Here is a 20,314-nt window from a genome sequence, read left to right on the forward strand (position 1 = left end):
AGCCACTCATGTTGTTTTAAAATTGTAGTAGGATTCTTTTGTTTCCTTTATTGTCCTATCCTATGGCTTAAATAAGGTTGCACTTGGCCCTTCTTACACATAGATAAAATGTATCAAGAATTCGATCTCAAATTAAAATCTATGTCAAACAAAGTAAGATCAACAACATTAAAACACTAACACCATACTCACCTAGAAGATTGATTTTATATGCATTGTCATTGATCCTCTTTAAGACCTGAAATGAACTATCACCACGAGGCTGTAATTTTGATTTTCATTGATTAGAAAATTATTCCTTATGCATGTGTACCCAAACCCAATTATCGAGTTGGAAAGCAACATATTTACACCCCTTATTTGCTTTAGAAGTATACAGTCTATTTTTTTCTCTAATTGTTGTTGAACTCTCTTATGGAGTTGTCTCACCATCTTTGCCTTTTTTTCACCTTTTGAACTTACCACTTCTTCAAAAGTTAAAGGAGTTAAATCCATGAGAATTAATGGATTAAACACATAAACAATTTCAAAATAAGAAAAGCTAGTGGTCGAATGCATAATTCTATTATACGTAAACTTGATTAAAAAACCAAACATTTTCCCTAACTTTTTAGATTCTTGTGAATAACAACATGTAAAAGTTAGGATAAAGTTCTATTTACTATCTCAATTTGTCCATCTATTTGAGAATGACATGTTGTCGAAAATAAGAGTTTAGTTCCCAACTTTTCCTATAAAGTCTCCCAAAAGCAGTTAAGGAACTTAACATGATAATTTGACACTATACTCCTAGGAATGCCATGCAAATGTATAATTTTTCTAAAGAACAAGTCTCTGATATGAGATGCATTATTTATTTTATGGCATGCAGTGAAATTCATCATTTTAAAAAACCTATCAACCACAATAAATATAGAGTCTCTACCTTTCTTTAACTTAGGTAAATCTAAAACAAAGTCCATAGAGATATCTACCTAAGGTTCAGTAGGCATAGACAACGGTGTATACAATCCATGTAGTTGTACTCTAGATCTTGTCTTTCTACAAGCAGTGCATTGTTCACTGATTCATTGAACATCCCCTTTCATCTTTGGCTAGTAAAAATACTTATACAATATATTTAAGGTTTTTGCAACCCCAAAATGACCCATTAAACCACTCTCATGTGCTTGACGAACAAGCAATTCATACAAAGAACTAGCAAGAACAGTCAATTTATTCTCTTTAAACAAGTAATCATTCATTAAATAAAACTTACAAAAAGCTGAATGTCCACATGCATTATAAATCTCAGCAAAGTAAGAATCATTATCATACAATTCCTTCACATATTCAAAGCCTAACAATATAATATTCATGGTGTTTAGAAAAACATACATACACCAAAGTGCATAAGTTATTATGTTCTCTTTACCTTGCTTATACTTGATTGCGTAAGGAAAAGTTTTAATGAATTCAACCCATTTTACATGATTCTATTCAACTTACCTTGTCCTTTCAGATGCTTTAAGGACTTATGATTTGAATGGATTATAAACTCTTTTGGCCACAAGTAATGTTGTCAAGTCTCAAGTGCTTTTACCAGTGCATACGGTTTTTTATTGTAAATGAGATAGTTTAAGGTCACTCTACTTAACTTTTCATTGAAATATGCAACAAGTCTCCAATCTTACATCAATACAACACTTACTTTTATTCCAGATGTATCACATTTTATTTCAAATGCTTTCTTAAAGTCAAAATAAGTGCAGAACATAATTTTTCTTTCAAAAGAACAAAAACTAATTCTTATTCCTCCTTCCATTTAAACCCAATTGACTTTTTAACAACTTCATTCAAAGGTGCAGCTATTGTACTGAAATTTTTCATAAAATGCATATAAAAACTAATTAACCTATGAAAATTCCTTACCTCACTTATCGATTTAGGTGCAGGCCAATCCCGAATGGCCTTAACCTTCTCATAATCCATCTTGATACCATATATAGTTACAACATAGTCAAGAAACACGATATTCTCCATGCAAAAAGTACACTTTGTAAGATTGGCATACAATTTCTTACTACGCAACTCACTGAGTATATTATATAAATAATCAAGATACTCAGTTAAGTTCTTGCTATAGATCAACATGTCATTAAAATACACAACCACAAACTTACCCATGAATATACGCAACACATGATTTATTAAACACATAAACATACTAAGTACATTTGTAAGTCCAAACAACATTACTGACCATTCATACAAACCATGCTTCATCTTAAATATTGTTTTCCACTTGTCACCTTTTTTCATCTTAATCTGATGGTACCCACTTTTCAAGTCAATTTTAGAAAAAAATACAAGATCTATGTAACTCATCTAACATCTCATCAAACCCATGGATAGGATGCCTATACTTTACCATTATATTGTTGATGGCTCGACAATCAACACACATCCTCCATATTCCATCCTTCTTAAGCACAAATATCACGATTACAACATATAAGCTTATATTCTCATAAATGTACCCCTTTTCTATCAACTTGCATTTGAAGTGCCTTCATATTTTTAAGATTGCTTCTATAAGCTGGTTGGTTAGGAATTGAAGCCCGGGTATGAAATTAATTTGATGTTATATCCTTTTCAATAATGGTAATCCACTAAGAAATATCATTGGGGAATAAGTTATCAAATTCCTGCAATAAAGAAATAGCAACACTAGGCACAATACAATTAAGATCATTAGTATTATAGAAGCGTCTTTAGTAAAATCATTGGTTTGTTAGTGAAAAATACAGATTTGATCTCACCCTTTCTAGCATAAAAAGTGGGTTGTTTCTTTATTTTTTCTACAATTCTAATCACCATTCCTAATTTTTTCCACTCTTCTTATCTGACCTCCACTATCAGCCAGATTTAGGTGTTTTTAGATAATGGCTAAATGGTCTGATTTGTTTGGAGTGTTGGTTGAATATTTGTTTATAAATGGATGGGTGACTAAATGGGTTGTAGTGGTGTTTTGGGTTATAACTAAATCTGATGGTATTCTCCCCCCTATTCCTCATCTTGATTTTCTCTCCTTATAGCCTTATGCTTATTTTTTAGCTTTATTTGATCATCATATATCTATTTAGGTGTAAGAGGTACAAGAGTGATGATTTTACCATTTCTTATAATGGTATACTTATTTTTAACCCTATAAAAAATTATTTTCTTATCATATTGTCATGGTCTTTGTAACAAGATGTGACTTGCTTGCATTACTACCACATCGCACAGAACTCCATCAACATACTTTCTAATCGAAAATGGAACAGCAACCTGTTTAGTCACTTTCACTTCACCATTATTATTTAGGCATTGCAATCTATATGGTTTAACATGCTTAATAGTACATAAATTCAATTTACTAACAAGAATGGTACTACAAATATTAATACAACTTTCACTATCTATAATTAAACTACACACATTGATTTATACATAGTAATGCGTATGGGAGATATTATTCCTTTATTTATTAGTTTCATCTTTTTTGACTTGAACCTAAAATGTTCGCTTTATAACTATGGACCCATCAACCGGTAATGCTAACTCATCCCTATCACTATCCTCTAATGGTAACATGTCTTTATAATCAGATATGTCACTTTCAGATTTGATATCAGCATTATCTTTAATCATTATGATTCTTTTGTTTGGACACTCCGAAGCATAATGTCTATGTCCCTAACACCTGAAACATTTAACATCATGAGTACATTTAGATTGAGTTTTATATTTACCTTCGGCATCAATAGGGACATTAATTTTAGCCTTTAGTGGTCCAACTTTGGAAGTAACAAATGACCTTGGCTAGACAATACCTTCTCTCCTTATATTCAACTTTCAAGATGATGAAGAACTCGAATTAAATGCTAGCTAAACATATCCCTTTCTAAGTTGTCTCTCTACCTTCGTAGCCATATAAACAATGTCCTCTAGCTTCACATAGTGTTGTAGCTCAACAATATTAACAATGTCTCAATTCAACCCATTAAGAAATCTAGCCATAATGATTTCTCTATCCTCAATAACATTGCCCAAACCATTACTATCTCCATCTCTTTGTGATAGTCTTCTACTGATTTATAACCTTGATTCAAACTTTGTAGCTTCAAATATTAGTCTTTGTAATAGTGGTTTGGCATAAATAGTCTCCTCATCAAGACTTTCATCTCCCCCCAAGTCTAAATGAATTACCCCTCATTCCTTCACCTACTAATTATAATTTGATCCCATTAAATCAATGCATACTATGTAAAATTAGTGACCATCACCTTTTTTTATTCAAAATATCTATAAAAATTGAAAATCCAATTGCATCAAGAGAAACACAAGTAGTTGTTTTTATTTAATTTAATTTTTCTCCTTTTTAGATCTGGTTCTTTTAGTTATATTTTACTTCCTCTTTCTGGTGGCTGATGACTTTAAGGTGAGCATGAAAGCTATTGTGCTATGCTAAAGTTGGTTATAGAGAGGCGAAGGGTCATAGCTTGTTAGATCTTCAGTCAAGGTGGAAATGCTGCATAAAAAGAAAGAAAGAAAGAAGATTGTTGGGTCTATGGTGGAAAGGCTCTATGTTGTCTAATCAGGGGAGATGAAGGCAATGCGACTAGTATAACAGATTATAGTAATGACATGGATAACTATAAAGGAGATGAGGGTAGCATGTGGTCTTTTGTTTGTCCAGCGATTGGAGTGGGTGTATGGATGGAAATGGTTGTGGTTGGCCGGGAAAAAAAAGGTGTGGTAAGGTTGGGATAAAAAAAAATAAGGGTAAACCAAAGAGGAGGAAAGGGGCATATAAACGGCGTGCACTTGGTGAAGAAGGTGAAGGAGCCATCTGGTTTTGGCCAAGAGGGTAAGGGGCACTGGTTTTGGAAGAGAAAGGAGTTTAAGAAAGAAGAGTGAAGCAGTGTAGTGGTGAGGTCAAAAATCAAAAGCCAAGGGCTAGCTATTTGTTTTCTTTACAAATGAAAGGGGGCGAGTGATATCCTCTGGAAAAGATTGGGTTTTTTAGGGTTTTTTATGGTTATCCAATTTTCTGCCCAAAATTGCCCCCTCGTTTTATGGGTGTTATGACCTATTTATTGGTAAAAATGTTACTAGGTCCTCAAACTTGATCCCTCAACTTTCTTTCTTTTTTGCGAACTTTGATTTTTTGTATTTTTTTTGTATTTTAATTTTTTTTAAATGAGCAATATCAACGTCGACTTAATGAGAAAAATTAATAATTTTAAAAAAACAACGCGTCAAAAGTCAAACGCGTTCAAAAAATCTTTGAAAAATTATATTCTTTTGAGACACGTTGAAAATGCTAAAAACAATGAAAATATATCAAAAACATAATTTTTTTAGGTTTTTGCTATTTTTTGCTAGTTTTTTTGAAAACAGTGGGTCAAAAATTGAATAGCAACAACGATGGTGATATATGTTTTCACATCTGGAACTTGGCGGAGCTCCAACAAAAAGTTTTTCTTTCCCTCCTTTTTTTTGTCTCTCCCTCTTAGAAAAATGTGTTGGTCATTGCAAAATATAAAAAAGTCTGGCTATTTATTGTTATATTGAATTAGATTTCAATTCTTTTGATCACAATGCATTTAGTCTTTAATCATTTATTAAGTTAATTTGTTTTTTTTTTAATTTTATCCATTGACACTTGATTTTTATTTCATATTTAATATTAATTCTTTTAATTATAATATATTTGGTCTTCAATTATTTATTGAGTTATTTTTTTTAATTTTATCCATTTACACTTGATTTTTATATTAGATTTGATTCTTATTTTTTTAATTGTAATATATTTAGTTTTGAATTCTTTATTGAATTAATTTGTCTTTCAATTTTATTCATTAATATTTGATTTTTATATCAAATATAATACTTATTTTTTTTCATTGTTATTTTTATTTGTTCTTATCATTTTCTTAATTGGAATTGTTTTTCAATTTTATCTATTTTGATTTGGTTTTATTTTTTGTGTCAAATTTGGTTCTTCTTCCTTTTCAAATCTATATTTTTTAAAAAAATTTAAAGTTTATCTTTAACTATTTTGGTTTGTTGAAAACTTTGCATTATCATTTTTTTGGGTTTTCCTTTTATGTTGTGATCTGACCTTATAATTTGTGTCAAAAGTTTCGAAGGTTTAATTGAGTTGGTTTAAGTTATTTTTAATTATTTTTTATTCTTTAATATTTAATTTCATTTGATTTTTTATCCAATTTTGATCCTACTTCTTTCAATTAGTTTTGATCTTTTTCTTAGTTTTTTTTTCAATTTAATCCTTAATTATTTTTTTTCATTTTGTTTTTATACCTTATTTGGTATGCATTGTTTGAATTTTAAATTATTTTATATTTAGATATTTTGCTTTGTTATTTTTCGTGGTTGCCTTTCAATAGGGCAATCCTTTATTGAAAATTGATTTTTTGTTTAAATTCATCATTTGATATTTGATTATTAAACCCTTAGTTTTATTGTTTGTTGCATTTTTCTTTTTGTTAAGTTATTCTAATTGCATATTTCGGGTAATAGGTTAGTTAAGTTAACTATGATTGTCTTATATTTGTTTTCAAGTTTTTTCGTGAAATTAATTTTTTTTTACAATTTCATATTTTGGTATTGAATTATTGGCCCTTAAGTTATGTGATTTTTTCACTTTTCTTCTATTAAGTTATCTCGAGTGCGTGTTAGTCAAGTTAACCCGAGTAAGCTAACATTTTCTTACTTGATGTTTTTTATTTAACTTTGTTTTTTTGTTAGGTCCTTCTTTTGGAATTTTTTTTTAATCTCAATCTCATATTATGAGTGGTGGGTGAGTCAAATTAACCTAAGTTGACTCTTTTTTTTCTCAATTTTTTTTTATGACTTTAATTTTTTTTTTAATTTCATCATTTTACATTAAAATCATTTGCTCTTGAACTTTGTCATTTTTCCACTTCTCTTTTTGTTTTGTTATTTTGAGAATGGATTAATCAAGCTAACTCAGGTCAATTTGTATTTTCTTTCACAATATGTTTTTTAACTTGGGTCCTTTTTGTTAGTTTTTTTTGAAAGTTTATTTTTTATCCTGATTTCATATCATGGATGACATGGTAGTAGAGTTAAACCGGGTTGAATTATATTTTTTTTTTTTACTTTTTATAATTTTTTATAATTTTATCATTCTATATTAAATTATTTGTCCTCAAATTTTATCATTTTTTTACTTTTTTTTTATTTGGTTATTTCGAGAGTAGGATGAAAAATTCAACCCGAGTTGACTGGGGTTTTTTCAAACTTTTTTTTATTAAACTTTAATTTTTTTAATAGATTATTTTTTTAAAATTATTTTTTTATCTTGATTTTATATTATTCGCTGTAGATTTATCAAGTTACTCTGAATTATTTCAGATTTTTTTCTTGAATTTTTTTTATATTTAACTTTAGACCTTGAACTTTACATTTTATTTTTATTTTTTTATGATTCCTTTAATTTTATATTTCGAGTCTCGTTTTAGTTAATTTAATACAGATTCTCTCGGATTGTAATCATCTAAATATTTTTTTAGCATTTTAAAAATTTAGCCCTACTTATCTAGTGTTCACAGAAGAGGATAATAAACATTGTAATATGCGAGTTTGGGATGGAAATAAATAAATCTAATTTGTTCAGGACAAAATTGATAATAAGTTAAAACACCAGTGACGAAAATGAGCTCACACACACACAATTTATTTGGTTTTCGAGTAAAGAGAGAACTTGTGTTGGATGCAAAAGAAAGAAATAATAATAATAATAATAATAATAATAATAATAATAATAATAATAATAATAATAATAATAATAATAATAATAATAATAATAATAATAATAATAATAAGAGAGGAAGGAGGAGGAAGCAGGCGAGGACTAAGTATTGATACGTAGAATTTTCCGAATCGATTTGGAATTATCTGTGCGATGGGAGAATTTGTGGAGCTGGAAGCTCAGGACGGCGTGAGAATGCCTTGGAACGTGCTGCCGGGCACCAAGCAAGAATCAAGCAACTGTGTGGTACCTGTGTCCGCCATTTACACTCCGATCAAGCCCTTCCCAAACATGCCCGTTCTCCCATATTCTCCACTACGTTGCCGAAACTGTCGCTCAGTCCTCAATCCATTCTGCACCGTCGATTTCTCTGCCAAGCTTTGGATCTGCCCCTTCTGCTTTCAACGGAACCAGTTTCCCCCTCACTATACCGCCATCTCTGACGACAACCTCCCTGCCGAGCTTTTCTCTCAGTATACGACCATCGAGTACGAGGAACCTCAGATGATCTCATCCTCCTCTCCATCACCGATGATATTCATGTTCGTGTTGGACACTTGCATGATCGAGGAGGAGATGGCCTTCCTCAAGTCTGCCCTGTCCCAGGCCATCGAACTCCTCCCTGATAACTCCTTGGTGGGCCTCATTACCTTTGGTAATCTTGTCCACGTTCACGAGCTTGGCTTTGGTGAAACCCCTAAGACCTACGTTTTCAAGGGCTCTAAGGACGTCTCCAAGGACCAGCTTCTTGAGCAGATGGGCTTCTTTCTCAAGACGCCCAAGCCCCCTACTAGTGTAATTGCCGGCGCCAAGGATGGCCTCTCTTCCGATAGCATTTCCCGCTTCCTCTTGCCTGCCTCCCAATGCGAATTTACACTCAACTCTGTAATTTCTCAATTCCCTTTTTCTTCTTACTTCATTTTATGATAAGTACAGTATAACTATTTTTCATCGAGTTGTTTAATCAGCCAAATTTACTAAATGAATAAAGTTAACTATTTTTCATCGAGTTTTTTAATTAATCAGCCAAATTTACTAAATGAATAAAAAAAAAGGTCCTGGAGGAGCTGCAGAAAGATCCTTGGCCGGTGCCACCCCATCAGCGGGCTAGCAGGTGCACCGGCACTGCACTCAGTGTGGCTGCTTGTTTGTTAGGAGCTTGTGTTCCTGGTTCTGGTGCTAGAATTATGGCTTTCATTGGTGGCCCATCCACTGAAGGACTTGGTTCTGTAAGGACTTCATTTTCTTTGATTTTCTGTTTATTTTAAGGATTATTGAACTCACTATGCTTGTTGGTTCTAATTCTAAACTGGACTCTGCTTGCTTACATGAATCCTACATGACTTAGCTGCATCTGAACTCGTGTTTCTAAGTTCTAACTCTTACCGCATAATCAATCATCAAGATGCTGACCGCTTCCATGTTTACTCATAGTCGGTTATCCCATTTGCACTGTATTGTTTCTACATCATCTCTTGTCACTTTATGTGTATACTCATGTAATGACTTTTCTTATACATTATCCTCCATTTCTTTTTATTTTTATGTTTTTTTTACTGGAATTTTTTTTCCCGTGTTTCTTGTAGATTGTGTCAAAGAATTTCTCCGAACCAATTCGTTCTCACAAGGACATCGATAAGGACTCTGCTACTCATTATCATAAAGCTGTCAAGTTCTACGAGAGACTTGCTAAGCAGCTTGTACATCAAGGTCATGTGCTCAATCTGTTTGCTTGTGCCCTCGACCAGGTAATAGCCAACTCTTACAACAAGCAGATACCGACCAGCATTTAGTGTGTGTTTAACTTTGAGTATCCAGTATCTATATGTGTATTGATGGAATAAAAAGGGGAAATTTAATGAAATTTTACATTCCGTCTGATGCTATATGTATATCTTTTTTCTTTTTTAAATTCCTTTTGCAAATATCTTGACAAAGGGCACTCCCATAGTAAAGGTCAAACTTCTAATTTGCCTGTTTACTGAAACTTGGGTTTTGTAGTTTTAGAAATATTTTGTGATTGGAGATGCTGCAGAGCTCTATTGCATGTCAAAAAAAAATTAATTTCATTAATGGGGCTATGCTCTTTTTTGTGTCAAATACATATAATTCTTGAATACTACAATTGCTCCATGTTTGACTGCTTTTTCATTGGACATCTATTTACTTAGCCTTATGCTATCAATCTTTTTTGGTCTGACTTTTCTGGATAGCTTGGTAATGATTAGCTCTCTTTGTGTCTCTAATGATTTTTGTTCTATACATCTGGTTCTTTGTGTCTCTCTCATTGTGTCTCTAATGATTTTTGTTCTATACATCTGGGACACAGAAGTCAATAAGATGTTAAGCATTTTGTCAGCCCCTACCTACATTTAATACGCTGCTTTCCTATTTTTAAATATGTATTCATCATAAACTGCTGTTATAGTTACTTCAGCATGTTTGAAACTCTTTGAATTGAATTCATTTTAGAGGTTTTAATGAAATCTCATGTTTGAAACCATTTTGAGTGTCAAGAATTGAATTTCAAATGAAATTCAATCTCAAAAAATGGTACAAAGTAAATCAAAAGTAAACCCATCTGAATGACATTTCCAATGAGAAGAATTTTAATATTAAAATAGCTTTCCCAAAATACTCATCTTGTTTTTTTAGAGACATTTGAAGAAATAAGATGAACGTGATGAAGGTAATATAGAAAACAAAATGAATTGAATTCTATGTCTTACAAGCATGTGAATTCAACTTATTTATCAGTTGAGGTCAATTTGAATACTATAATTGAATTAGTTTACAAGAGAGAATTGGTTCCAAACAACCTGATTCTTGAATGCTTAATATGGGTTGAAAATCAAGAGGTGCTTCTTTTGCTTGACTGTCTTCCTAGGTGGGGGTTGCTGAACTTAAAGTTGCAATTGAAAGAACTGGTGGGCTTGTCGTGCTTGCAGAAAGCTTCGGCCATATAGTCTTTAAGGATTCTCTGAGACGTGTTCTCCAGTTGGGTGATTATGATCTTGGACTATCATCAAAGTAAGATTTATTCAATCTCCTTTTATGCTGGTCTATGAAGTTTCCCATTATCCTTTTGAGTTTTTTTATAACCCGCAATGATCCTATCACTTGCCAAACTTTCAGCTTTACTGAAAAGAAATTATCAATCTATTCATTGTGAGTCTTGCCATCAATCTAATTATAAATGATAAACCCAGGTAGCTGTGAATATAACATACTGTAGCAACGTAATTTGTAGTGGTAGCAATAGTATGGACATTAATAAACTGCAAAAACTCAAGTAACTCACATTCAAAGATGTACAATTCTTCTATATATAAATTTGTGCTTTTTTTTTTTTTTAATTTTGCTTTTCCTTGGGTTTGTTTTTGGACATAGGATGTAGATCGGGAAGCAAAAATGAAGAAGATAGACCTCAAAATCAATTAGGGGTTTCTTAAATTCATCAGGGGATATATAATTTTTCTAACAGTACGAAGCAATAGATATTTACTAGGTTGTAGCATTGCTCTCCATAAAAAACATAGATGTGTACTGTGAAACAAGTGTTGATATGGTCTCACTAGGTTTGAATTTTGTTATAGTTCTTACGGCATTGGTGTCACTTTATGGTTTTGAATTTGTTTTTCTTAGTTTGTAGCTTAGATAGACCGGTATTATGGAACAATTTTTTATTGCTTGTGCTTGGTGGTTTACTCTTTATTATATTGCTTTATCAAATACAGCATCTGATACCATTGTTGTTTCCCCAATACAATTTTGTACTTCCTCATAAAACATGTTATATTTCTTTAGCTCATGGATGCCTTGAACCTCATGTGATTTGTTCAAAAGTTCCCTTATTTGTTTCCTTATATGTGATATAATTGTATATTTTTGATTGCCTGGACTAGAACTATATTAAGAAATTATTTTTTCGCGCGTGCAATATAGTGGTATATTTGAGGTAAACTGCTCGAAGGATATCAGAGTTCAAGGCATTATTGGTCCTTGTGCATCGCTTGAAAAGGTATGATCCAACGGATTTTTTGGTGATTTTCGTTTTCTTCTTGGCTTTCTTCAATGTAAATTTACTTGTCCATGACTTTGTGCAGAAAGGTCCTTTGTGCTCTGACACAGTTGTAGGCCAGGGAAATACAAGTGCATGGAAGATGTGTGGCCTGGACAAAGCTACAACTTTATGTCTAATATTTGAAATTGCAAAGAAGGACAGCACAGATACTACTATTCAACAACCCTCAAGCTATCAATTCTACTTCCAATTTCTGACTTAGTATGCGAAGCTTATGCTTTTTTGAGTGGTTAGTTTCCTGTTATTTTTTTCTTGGAAAAGATGGATGGTTCTCTGACTTATTAATCATAATTTGCTACAGCTATCAGCATAGTGGTGGTCAAATGAGGCTTCGTGTAACAACCCTCTCTAGAAGATGGGTTGCTGGACTTGGAAGTGCTCAGGCAAGCTCTGCTGTGCTCTTGTGTGTGATGCATTATTGTTCCATTTGTTTTTCTTGGATTGGCTAATCCTTTAGAGCTTAAACAAACATGGATGTTCTTCATCTAATAAAACATGATCTCATTATTAATCAGGACTCATTTATGAAATAAAAAAGTAACTAATATACTTATGGGTGTATGACTAGAAACTCTATGTAGTTAGGAGTTTTAGTCACTGATCTAAGAGGCATCATATACTTAAGGGTGTTTGGCTTTGCGGTTGAACCTGTTTTTCATCAAAATTGGATTTTTTTTGTTTCAAATTAATTTTTTTTAGTGTTTTTGGATTGTTTTGTTGTACTGTTGTTAAAAATAAATTTTAAAAAATAAAAATATTATTTTAATACATTTCCAAGCGAAAAACACTTTGAAAAACAACCTCTACTATACTCCCAAACACTCTCTTAATATCCTAACCCTGCACATTATTAAACACTTTTTAATATTTTTCATTTATGTTCATGTTGCTTTATTAAGACAATTTTATAGGTGTATGACTAGAAAGTCTATGTAGTCAGGAGTTTTAGTCACCGATCTAAGAGGCATCATATACTTAGGGGTGTTTGGCTTTGCCTGTTTTTCATCAAAATTTGATTTTTTTTTGTTTCAAATTAATTTTTTTTAGTGTTTTTGGATTGTTTTGTTGTACTGTTGTTAAAAATAAATTTTAAAAAATAAAAATATTATTTTAATGCATTTCCAAGCGAAAAATACTTTGAAAAACAACTTCTACTATACTCCCAAATACTCTCTTAATATCCTAACCCTGCACATTATTAAAAACTTTTTAATATTTTTCATTTATGTTCATGTTGCTTTATTAAGACAATATCAATTGTATTTATGAAAAAATACTTTGAAAAGCAATCTCTACCACACTCCCAAACACCCTATAATTACCCTACACATTATTACAAACTTTTTAATATTTTTCATTTATGTTCATGTTGCTTTATTAAGAGAATATCAATTGTATTTATGAAAAATCTGAGTCCAAAAGGTGTTTTAGATCTTCTACTTCTCATTTTATTGTTTTCTCATTTCCTGCTGGTCCAATAGAACTGGGATATATCTGGGAGAAAAATAGAAGTGAAGACATCATGTAACGAACTTATTTAATATGCCACACTTGTCTTGTTTCTTGCATGATGAGTAGTCATATATCAAATCCATGAATAGCAGAAAAAAATGTTGCCCTAATGAAAATATGACCTGCTAAGCTACTCTCACTATGCCATACCATTCCTCCATTGCGGGAAAAAAAAAAACGCATTAATCTCACATGGGGGCATGGGTTTTTCTAATCTGTCTTTGAATATTGTAGCTATTTTTTTTAATATTTGTTATCAGGAGCTTGAAATTTCTCATACGAGTGTAGTGAATTCCAGTGATGCTCTCATTTTATATAGAAGCAAAAAGTGCCACCTAGACTTGATGTAGTGATGAAAGGTGATATCATGGCAGCATAGGAGACCAGGGTGCTGACAGGCAGTGTGTCGTGCAGAATAAAATACTGTCAAGCTTCTCAACCTTTTGTCACTATTTTTATAGTTTATTAAAAATATATCCTGTGATCTTCCAGAACAACTCGGGCTTTGCAAGTTGCAGGGAAAAAAGAAAAAACGCATTAATCTGACATGGGGGCATGGGTTTTTCTAATGTCTTTGAATATTGTAGCTATTTTTTTTTTAATATTTGTTATCAGGAGCTTGAAATTTCTCATACGAGTGTAGTGAATTCCAGTGATGCTCTCATTTTATATAGAAGCAAAAAGTGCCACCTAGACTTGATGTAGTGATGAAAGGTGATATCATGGCAGCATAGGAGACCAGGGTGCTGACAGGCAGTGTGTCGTGCAGAATAAAATACTGTCAAGCTTCTCAACCTTTTGTCACTATTTTTATAGTTTATTAAAAATATATCCTGTGATCTTCCAGAACAACTTGGGCTTTGCAATAATGCATGCCAATATTGTGTGTTAAAAGGCATAATAGGAGGATAGATAGACTATGCACATATTAATTTAGTTACTAAAAGTTTGGTCAGGTAATATGCGTATCGACCACACACACACAGATCTATCTGTTGGTGCTTGGAATCGTATTCAATATTTGGTTTACTGTTTGCACTTTCCACATATTAATAAAATAGAAAATGGTGGTCAGATCATTCTTTCTTCTGATACAGGGTATGGATCAATTTTTCTTCCTTCCTTTTCTTCTTTTGGGTACTAGTGAATTTTTATTTGTAATTCTCATTCCATTTTAATATGCTTTAGGACTTGATTGCTGGATTCGACCAAGAAGCAGCTGCTGTAGCTATGGCACGCCTAGTGTCTTTCAAAATGGAAAATGAGGTAACCATCACATCATTGATGGCTTTTGTAAATTCTTGGATGTGAAATAGTGAGGGTTATCAATGAGATTTGTTCTGAGAAGATCTCTGTTGTGCTGGAAGACACGCACCACCACATTTACAAACAAACAGTGAGTAATCAATTGAGTCCAGTAACCCCTCTTTATTTTAGAAAGTACCTCTAATTGATGGTCTGCGAAGATAAGAATGTGTCTAGGAACAAGCCACTTCTCAGTTTTAGGGAATTTTCAAACAGATTTTTGGGGTTTTTTTCCCCTTGAAGAAGTAATTTTAAGGAACTCCCTGACTTATTAGATTCAAAAGGAAAAATATTTTTATGGAAGACTGTCCCTAGAAACATTTTTATATTTTGATTTTCAAGATAAAAAACCTTGTAACCTTTCTAAGCTAGTGGATAAACAAGAGAAACACATTGTCATGCTTGAAGTTCAAATTTTAAATTTTGAGCGATTGTATGTGTCAGTGCTGGCATAGCAAAGACATCCAAAAATTCATAATTTGAATATGAATATGAAGGTTTTGCATGAAAAAATGCTTCATATGGACTCTGACCACATTATAAAAGGGGTGGGTCCACGATTGACATTATAAGTTGCTGTAGCTACCCTCCCTCAAAAAAAGAAAAAAAATAAAATAAAGGAGGTAAATTGACTTTAAATCTTAACTTTCAAAGTATGTTAATGCTTTCTCTCCACAGCCCCATTTTGTTGTGGAGTGACACACTGTTTTGGAAGAACCTTCAAACTTTGAAAATCAGGGGCTCTTTTTCAATGAAATTGTTTTGCTTTTGCTTTATTGCTAGCATAGTTTGAGGGGTGATGAAACAGTTGTCTAGAAAATACTGATATGTGCCCAAGTTATTACAGATTTGGAAAAACGGTCTCTTTGTTAAGTAGGCTTGTGTTACTTTATTGGAATAGTAATAGGTATTTGGCATTTTAACCATTCTGCCATTGCGTTGTTTGATGATACCTGTCAAGAAGGCTGAGTTTGACCCCATAAGATGGCTAGACAAAGCTTTGATACATCTATGTGCTCGATTTGGAGACTATCAGAAGGATAGTCCATCTTCTTTCAGCCTATCTTCTCGGCTTTCAATATTTCCTCAATTTATGTTTCATTTACGACGTTCTCAGTTTGTCCAGGTAATATAGTGAATTCAAGATTTATTTGTTAAGCACTTATTCTTAACAAAAATTAATCAGTTAGGTCCTTTGAAATCCTTACATGCTCCAGTTAATGTTATTCTACAGGTCTTCAACAACAGCCCAGATGAGACAGCATACTTTAGAGTTACACTGAATCGTGAAAATGTTGCCAATTCAGTTGTGATGATTCAGCCCTCATTGATTTCTTATTCGTTTCATTCAGGACCAGAACCAGCACTTCTTGACGTGGCTGCCATTGCAGCTGATAGAATTCTGCTTCTGGACTCTTATTTCACTGTTGTCATTTTTCATGGGGCAACAATTGCTCAATGGCGGAAAGCTGGATATCATAATCAACCTGAACATCAGGTACTCTGTTCTGTTAAGATGACATGATATGAGCCATATGAAAAAAACATGTCTTTTAATTTATAGGCCACCTCCATTCCTGAAACTGACATATAATCAAGGACATTCTTAATAGTGAGAGATTCTAAATCCTTGACTTAATTAACATGGTTGCTAACTTCAGAAAATGAACTTCACTCCCATGACATCAGCATGGTGATCACTATTTTGACCAGTTCATTGTGATATAGTATACACTTGCTTGGTCTCCCAAAGTATACAAAGTGACATAAATGTTTAGTAACCGTTTCTTGTTCTCTTTTTTTCTTATTGATTGCAGTTCTATCTCATTATATCACATTGTGTTCTGAGCTTATTTTTTCAGTCATAGCTCTATGTTAGAGGTACAGAGAATCACCATTAAGTTATAAAAATTGTTCTTGATGACAAATCATGTTAATATACAATCCAACAAGTAGGTGGCTTCAGATATTACCGCAGATTATCTTACAATAGATACTCCCATAAAATATCTTCAGTTATTTTTTTTTCCGGACAGTGGTTGCATTTTGGTTTACGGTGAAAGAGGCACGTGGTTCTGGAACCTAGTGGCAGTGGTGATGCTGCCTCCATCATCTCTCTTTTACTGCCCTGCTTCCTCTTTTTATGAAATCATTTTTGTCCTTGCAGGCATTTGCCCAGCTGCTGCAAGCTCCTCGAGATGACACAGATGAAATAATCAAGGAAAGGTTTCCAGTTCCTCGCTTGGTCATTTGTGATCAGCATGGTTCACAGGTGCTCTCTTATTTATGAAACTTCGGAACTGAAAATAAGCATTCAATTATGGATAACATGAGTTTGCTTCTTTTTTTTCTTTTGATAAGCAGCTTGGGTTTGCTCTTATTCATTGTTCCTCTTTCTCAAAAGATTGACCTCTGACTTTTACTCCTACTTGTTGATTGTGACTGGAAGTTTAAGTTTGCGCCACAATTTACATATTGTAGTACCAGTGTTGTTAACATGAACCATAGGCACTGGGCAGAAGGCTTTGCGGCTAAACACTTTCAAGTTAGCAAGGCACTTCACCAGCTACCAAGGCACACAAGGCTCTTTTCCAAGAGCCTACACAAGGATATCATCACTATTATCTGTCTCTTTATTGCTATTTATAAAGGCTACTGCATTCATGTAGTTGTTTTTGTTCGGCCCATAGCAGTTTCCTGAAGCAAGCTGAAAAGGGAGAAACATTTGAAGAGAGAGATGTTTGCCAGTCTTATGCTTTACAAGGATAATGTTTCTATCCTTCTCAGAATGGGATAGTGGTAGATTCATTGTTTGAACAATTTTCTTATCATTTAATAGTTTTATGTTTTTGCTAATTCTTTTTTGCCTGTTAGTAAACAGAATTTTCAAACCTACGTAGAATTTGAGCAGAACCTTTATCAACAACATTTGAGAGGCCATTTGAGCTAATATGCTAGTTAAATTGTCATTGTTATCACTTTCGTTTCTTTTTCTCCCATTTTCTAGAAGAGCTTTCTTCCGTTGTCTTACAAATTTTATTATTACACATTTTACATACTGAAAGTACATGCATATGCTTGCGTTTTGCACCTTGTGGCTAGGCTCGTGCTTCTTGTGCATGTAGGCAACACTTTGCAGAAGCTGACAACTAACCCTTCAAAGCAAACGCATCTGCTTAATGCCAGTTCTCTGAACTGTTTTGAACAGAGGTTTTGCCTTTTCCTATTATCCTCTGCTGAATAAAGACAGGTTTGCTGCATATGCTTTTTTGGAGGGCCTATGCATCCAAACTGAAACTATTTCTTTAAGTGTCATATGTCTTGGATGATTGGCCAAATGTCCTGGTATTAATTAGATGCATGGTTACCTGCCCTGTTGTAATCACATTATTTAATATATGTGTTTAATTTGATACCGCGTGTCAGCTAACATTGTTATTCGATGCAGGCCCGTTTTCTTCTGGCAAAATTGAACCCTTCTGCTTCATACAACTCTGATTCTCCTCTTCCCAGTGGAGATGTCTTGTTTACCGATGACGTGAGCTTTGAGGTCTTCTTGGATCATCTTCAAAGACTAGTAGTTCAATGAGACCATTTTTACTAGCAGTCTTGTAAAATTTATCACCTCAGAGTTCTGTACAGTTGTTTTAGGATTTTTATAGGCTACCTAATTTTCTGATTTTACTTTCTTGCAAAAACCTCGTCACAACTTTGATTTGCTATAACAGCAAATTCAAGTTCATTTTGACGAATAGACAGTGCAATGATAAATTCATTTAGTTACACTAAAAGTGGCATTCTCAAGCTAGTTTGTGCCTCGCAAGACTGATCTACCTACTCTCTGATCTGGTAAAACCGTAAAGGGTGTTTAGTCATACCGAATCAATGGTATCAGAGAAACTCCCCTATCCATGGCTAGACCTGAGCGTGAACATATGTTTAGCTCCTACTACACAGCACGTCTTCAGCCCTAGCTTCCCTGTTACATTTTCTCCAGGAAAACAAAGGCCTAACAGGGAGCTTAATCGGGAACCTCTACAACACCATCATCCACACATACAGTTCACTTCATGAGTGAAGGTCAAGAATTGCGTTCGAGGAGGGAGTGTTGCATTGTAATTTCTTATCTGCGTTGAAGGGAAGAAGCGCATGAAATGATGATCGTTTTTTGTAACATGAAATTCTTACTGACATGGACGGCCTGGTGGCTGGTGTTTTGTCATACTCATGCTCCGGCAATGTTTGTGTCGCAAGAGTCCCTCAGATTGGTGATGTAATTGTCATTATTTGGAATATCCCTTGAAACCAGATTAACTAACACATAATCTCATGTTTTGCCGTAGTCAGTATCAGCACCACCTCCTCTTCCCAGGAGAAACAGAAATCTTTGCTCTGCAAATTATACCATGCCGCCTGAATCCAGCAATCCCTCTGTCGACTTCTGATCCCTACTTGACATGTTCATCATCATCATCATCCAGAGCCGACCACCATCTACCTCCATCCAACCGCTCTGCATTTTCTACACAGTCCTCCAAGTCGTCCTACTGGCAACCTTGGAGTAACACCAACAGATTGGGCACCTTTATCCTCCAAGGAAGGAAGAGCATCGATACGTCATCCAGACACTCCTCCACTGTCTCCATTTCCACTTCTCTTTCCTCTTTCATCTTTAAGATGCAAGAGTGGAGTTCTTGCTTTTCCTTTTCCTTTAAATCGAAGAATGCCCCTGATGCAATAACATTAATCCTATGAAACCAAGCCCAGCTCCCAAATATTCCGCCTCCTCCTCCTCCTCTACCATCAGCCAGGACGACCTTAGAGAAGGAGACGGATAACGTTAATGCTTTCGCGTTTGTTACTGAAGAGAAACCATTTAGGGAGAAACAAAACCACTAGCTGCAGCACCATCTCAAACAAATGATGATGATCATGACATATTGGACTGTCCAAGTACTCTTGACGTGGTGAATAATGGAGGGAAGTTTATGTGGGCAAACAAGTGCCAGCCCAAAGCTTTGGAAGATTTCATCTGCAATCGAGATCAAGCCATTAAAATGCAGGGTGTGTGGTGAGGCTCTTTCCCTATCTCTTCCTCTGCATTTAAAATTTTATTAAATTATACGTACGAGTGATCAATATTTATTTATATTGATTATATATGCTTCTATGCATTTTATACATGAGGGACTTTGATTGCAATCATTTCATATTCGAAGGAACTGCCGGCGTCGGAAAGAGAACCATGATCTGGTCCATGCTTCAAGAAGCTTTTGGACGAGAGAGATTATAGCTTTTTTTTTTTGTTTATTTTAAGCCTTAAACCCCTTCATCGAGCAATATATTGATGGTGGAACGTAACTTTCAAGTTTCAAGAAAAAATTTATAAATTATTAATCGGCATCATCATCAGTTATATACCATGTTTTCTTTATCCTTTCACAGGCTAGGGACGAATGTAAGACATTTAAATTAAAGGTGATTAATTTCCCATCATAAATTATCAAAAACTAATATGACTGTACACGCCACCTACGTAACTCGAGATTCACTATAGATCGGATAAAAAAAAAAAAGAAGCTTAATAG

The 20,314-nt window shown here is 33.7% G+C and overlaps 1 protein-coding gene across 2 annotated transcripts; it reads left to right on the forward strand.

Moving 5' to 3' along the window:
* Positions 1-7,878: 7,878 nt before the first annotated feature.
* On the forward strand, positions 7,879-18,542 carry LOC105125818 (protein transport protein SEC23-like). 2 transcript variants are annotated; one of them, XM_011026444.1, is made up of 12 exons: positions 7,879-8,710; positions 8,881-9,054; positions 9,412-9,573; positions 10,713-10,855; positions 11,771-11,846; positions 11,932-12,110; positions 12,211-12,292; positions 14,610-14,687; positions 15,688-15,852; positions 15,961-16,224; positions 16,894-16,998; positions 18,175-18,542. In XM_011026444.1, the coding sequence occupies exons 1-12, from the start codon at positions 7,979-7,981 to the stop codon at positions 18,313-18,315; spliced, it is 2,301 nt and encodes a 766-aa protein (XP_011024746.1). In that variant the 5' UTR covers positions 7,879-7,978; the 3' UTR covers positions 18,316-18,542. The 2 variants fall into 2 exon arrangements, with proteins under 2 accessions (XP_011024746.1, XP_011024747.1); XM_011026445.1 differs by having other exon boundaries at positions 15,691-15,852.
* The last annotated feature ends 1,772 nt before the right edge of the window (positions 18,543-20,314 follow it).

Source organism: Populus euphratica, unplaced genomic scaffold (assembly GCF_000495115.2).
Source record: "Populus euphratica unplaced genomic scaffold, PopEup_1.0 scaffold58.1, whole genome shotgun sequence".
Taxonomy (NCBI): domain Eukaryota; kingdom Viridiplantae; phylum Streptophyta; class Magnoliopsida; order Malpighiales; family Salicaceae; genus Populus; species Populus euphratica.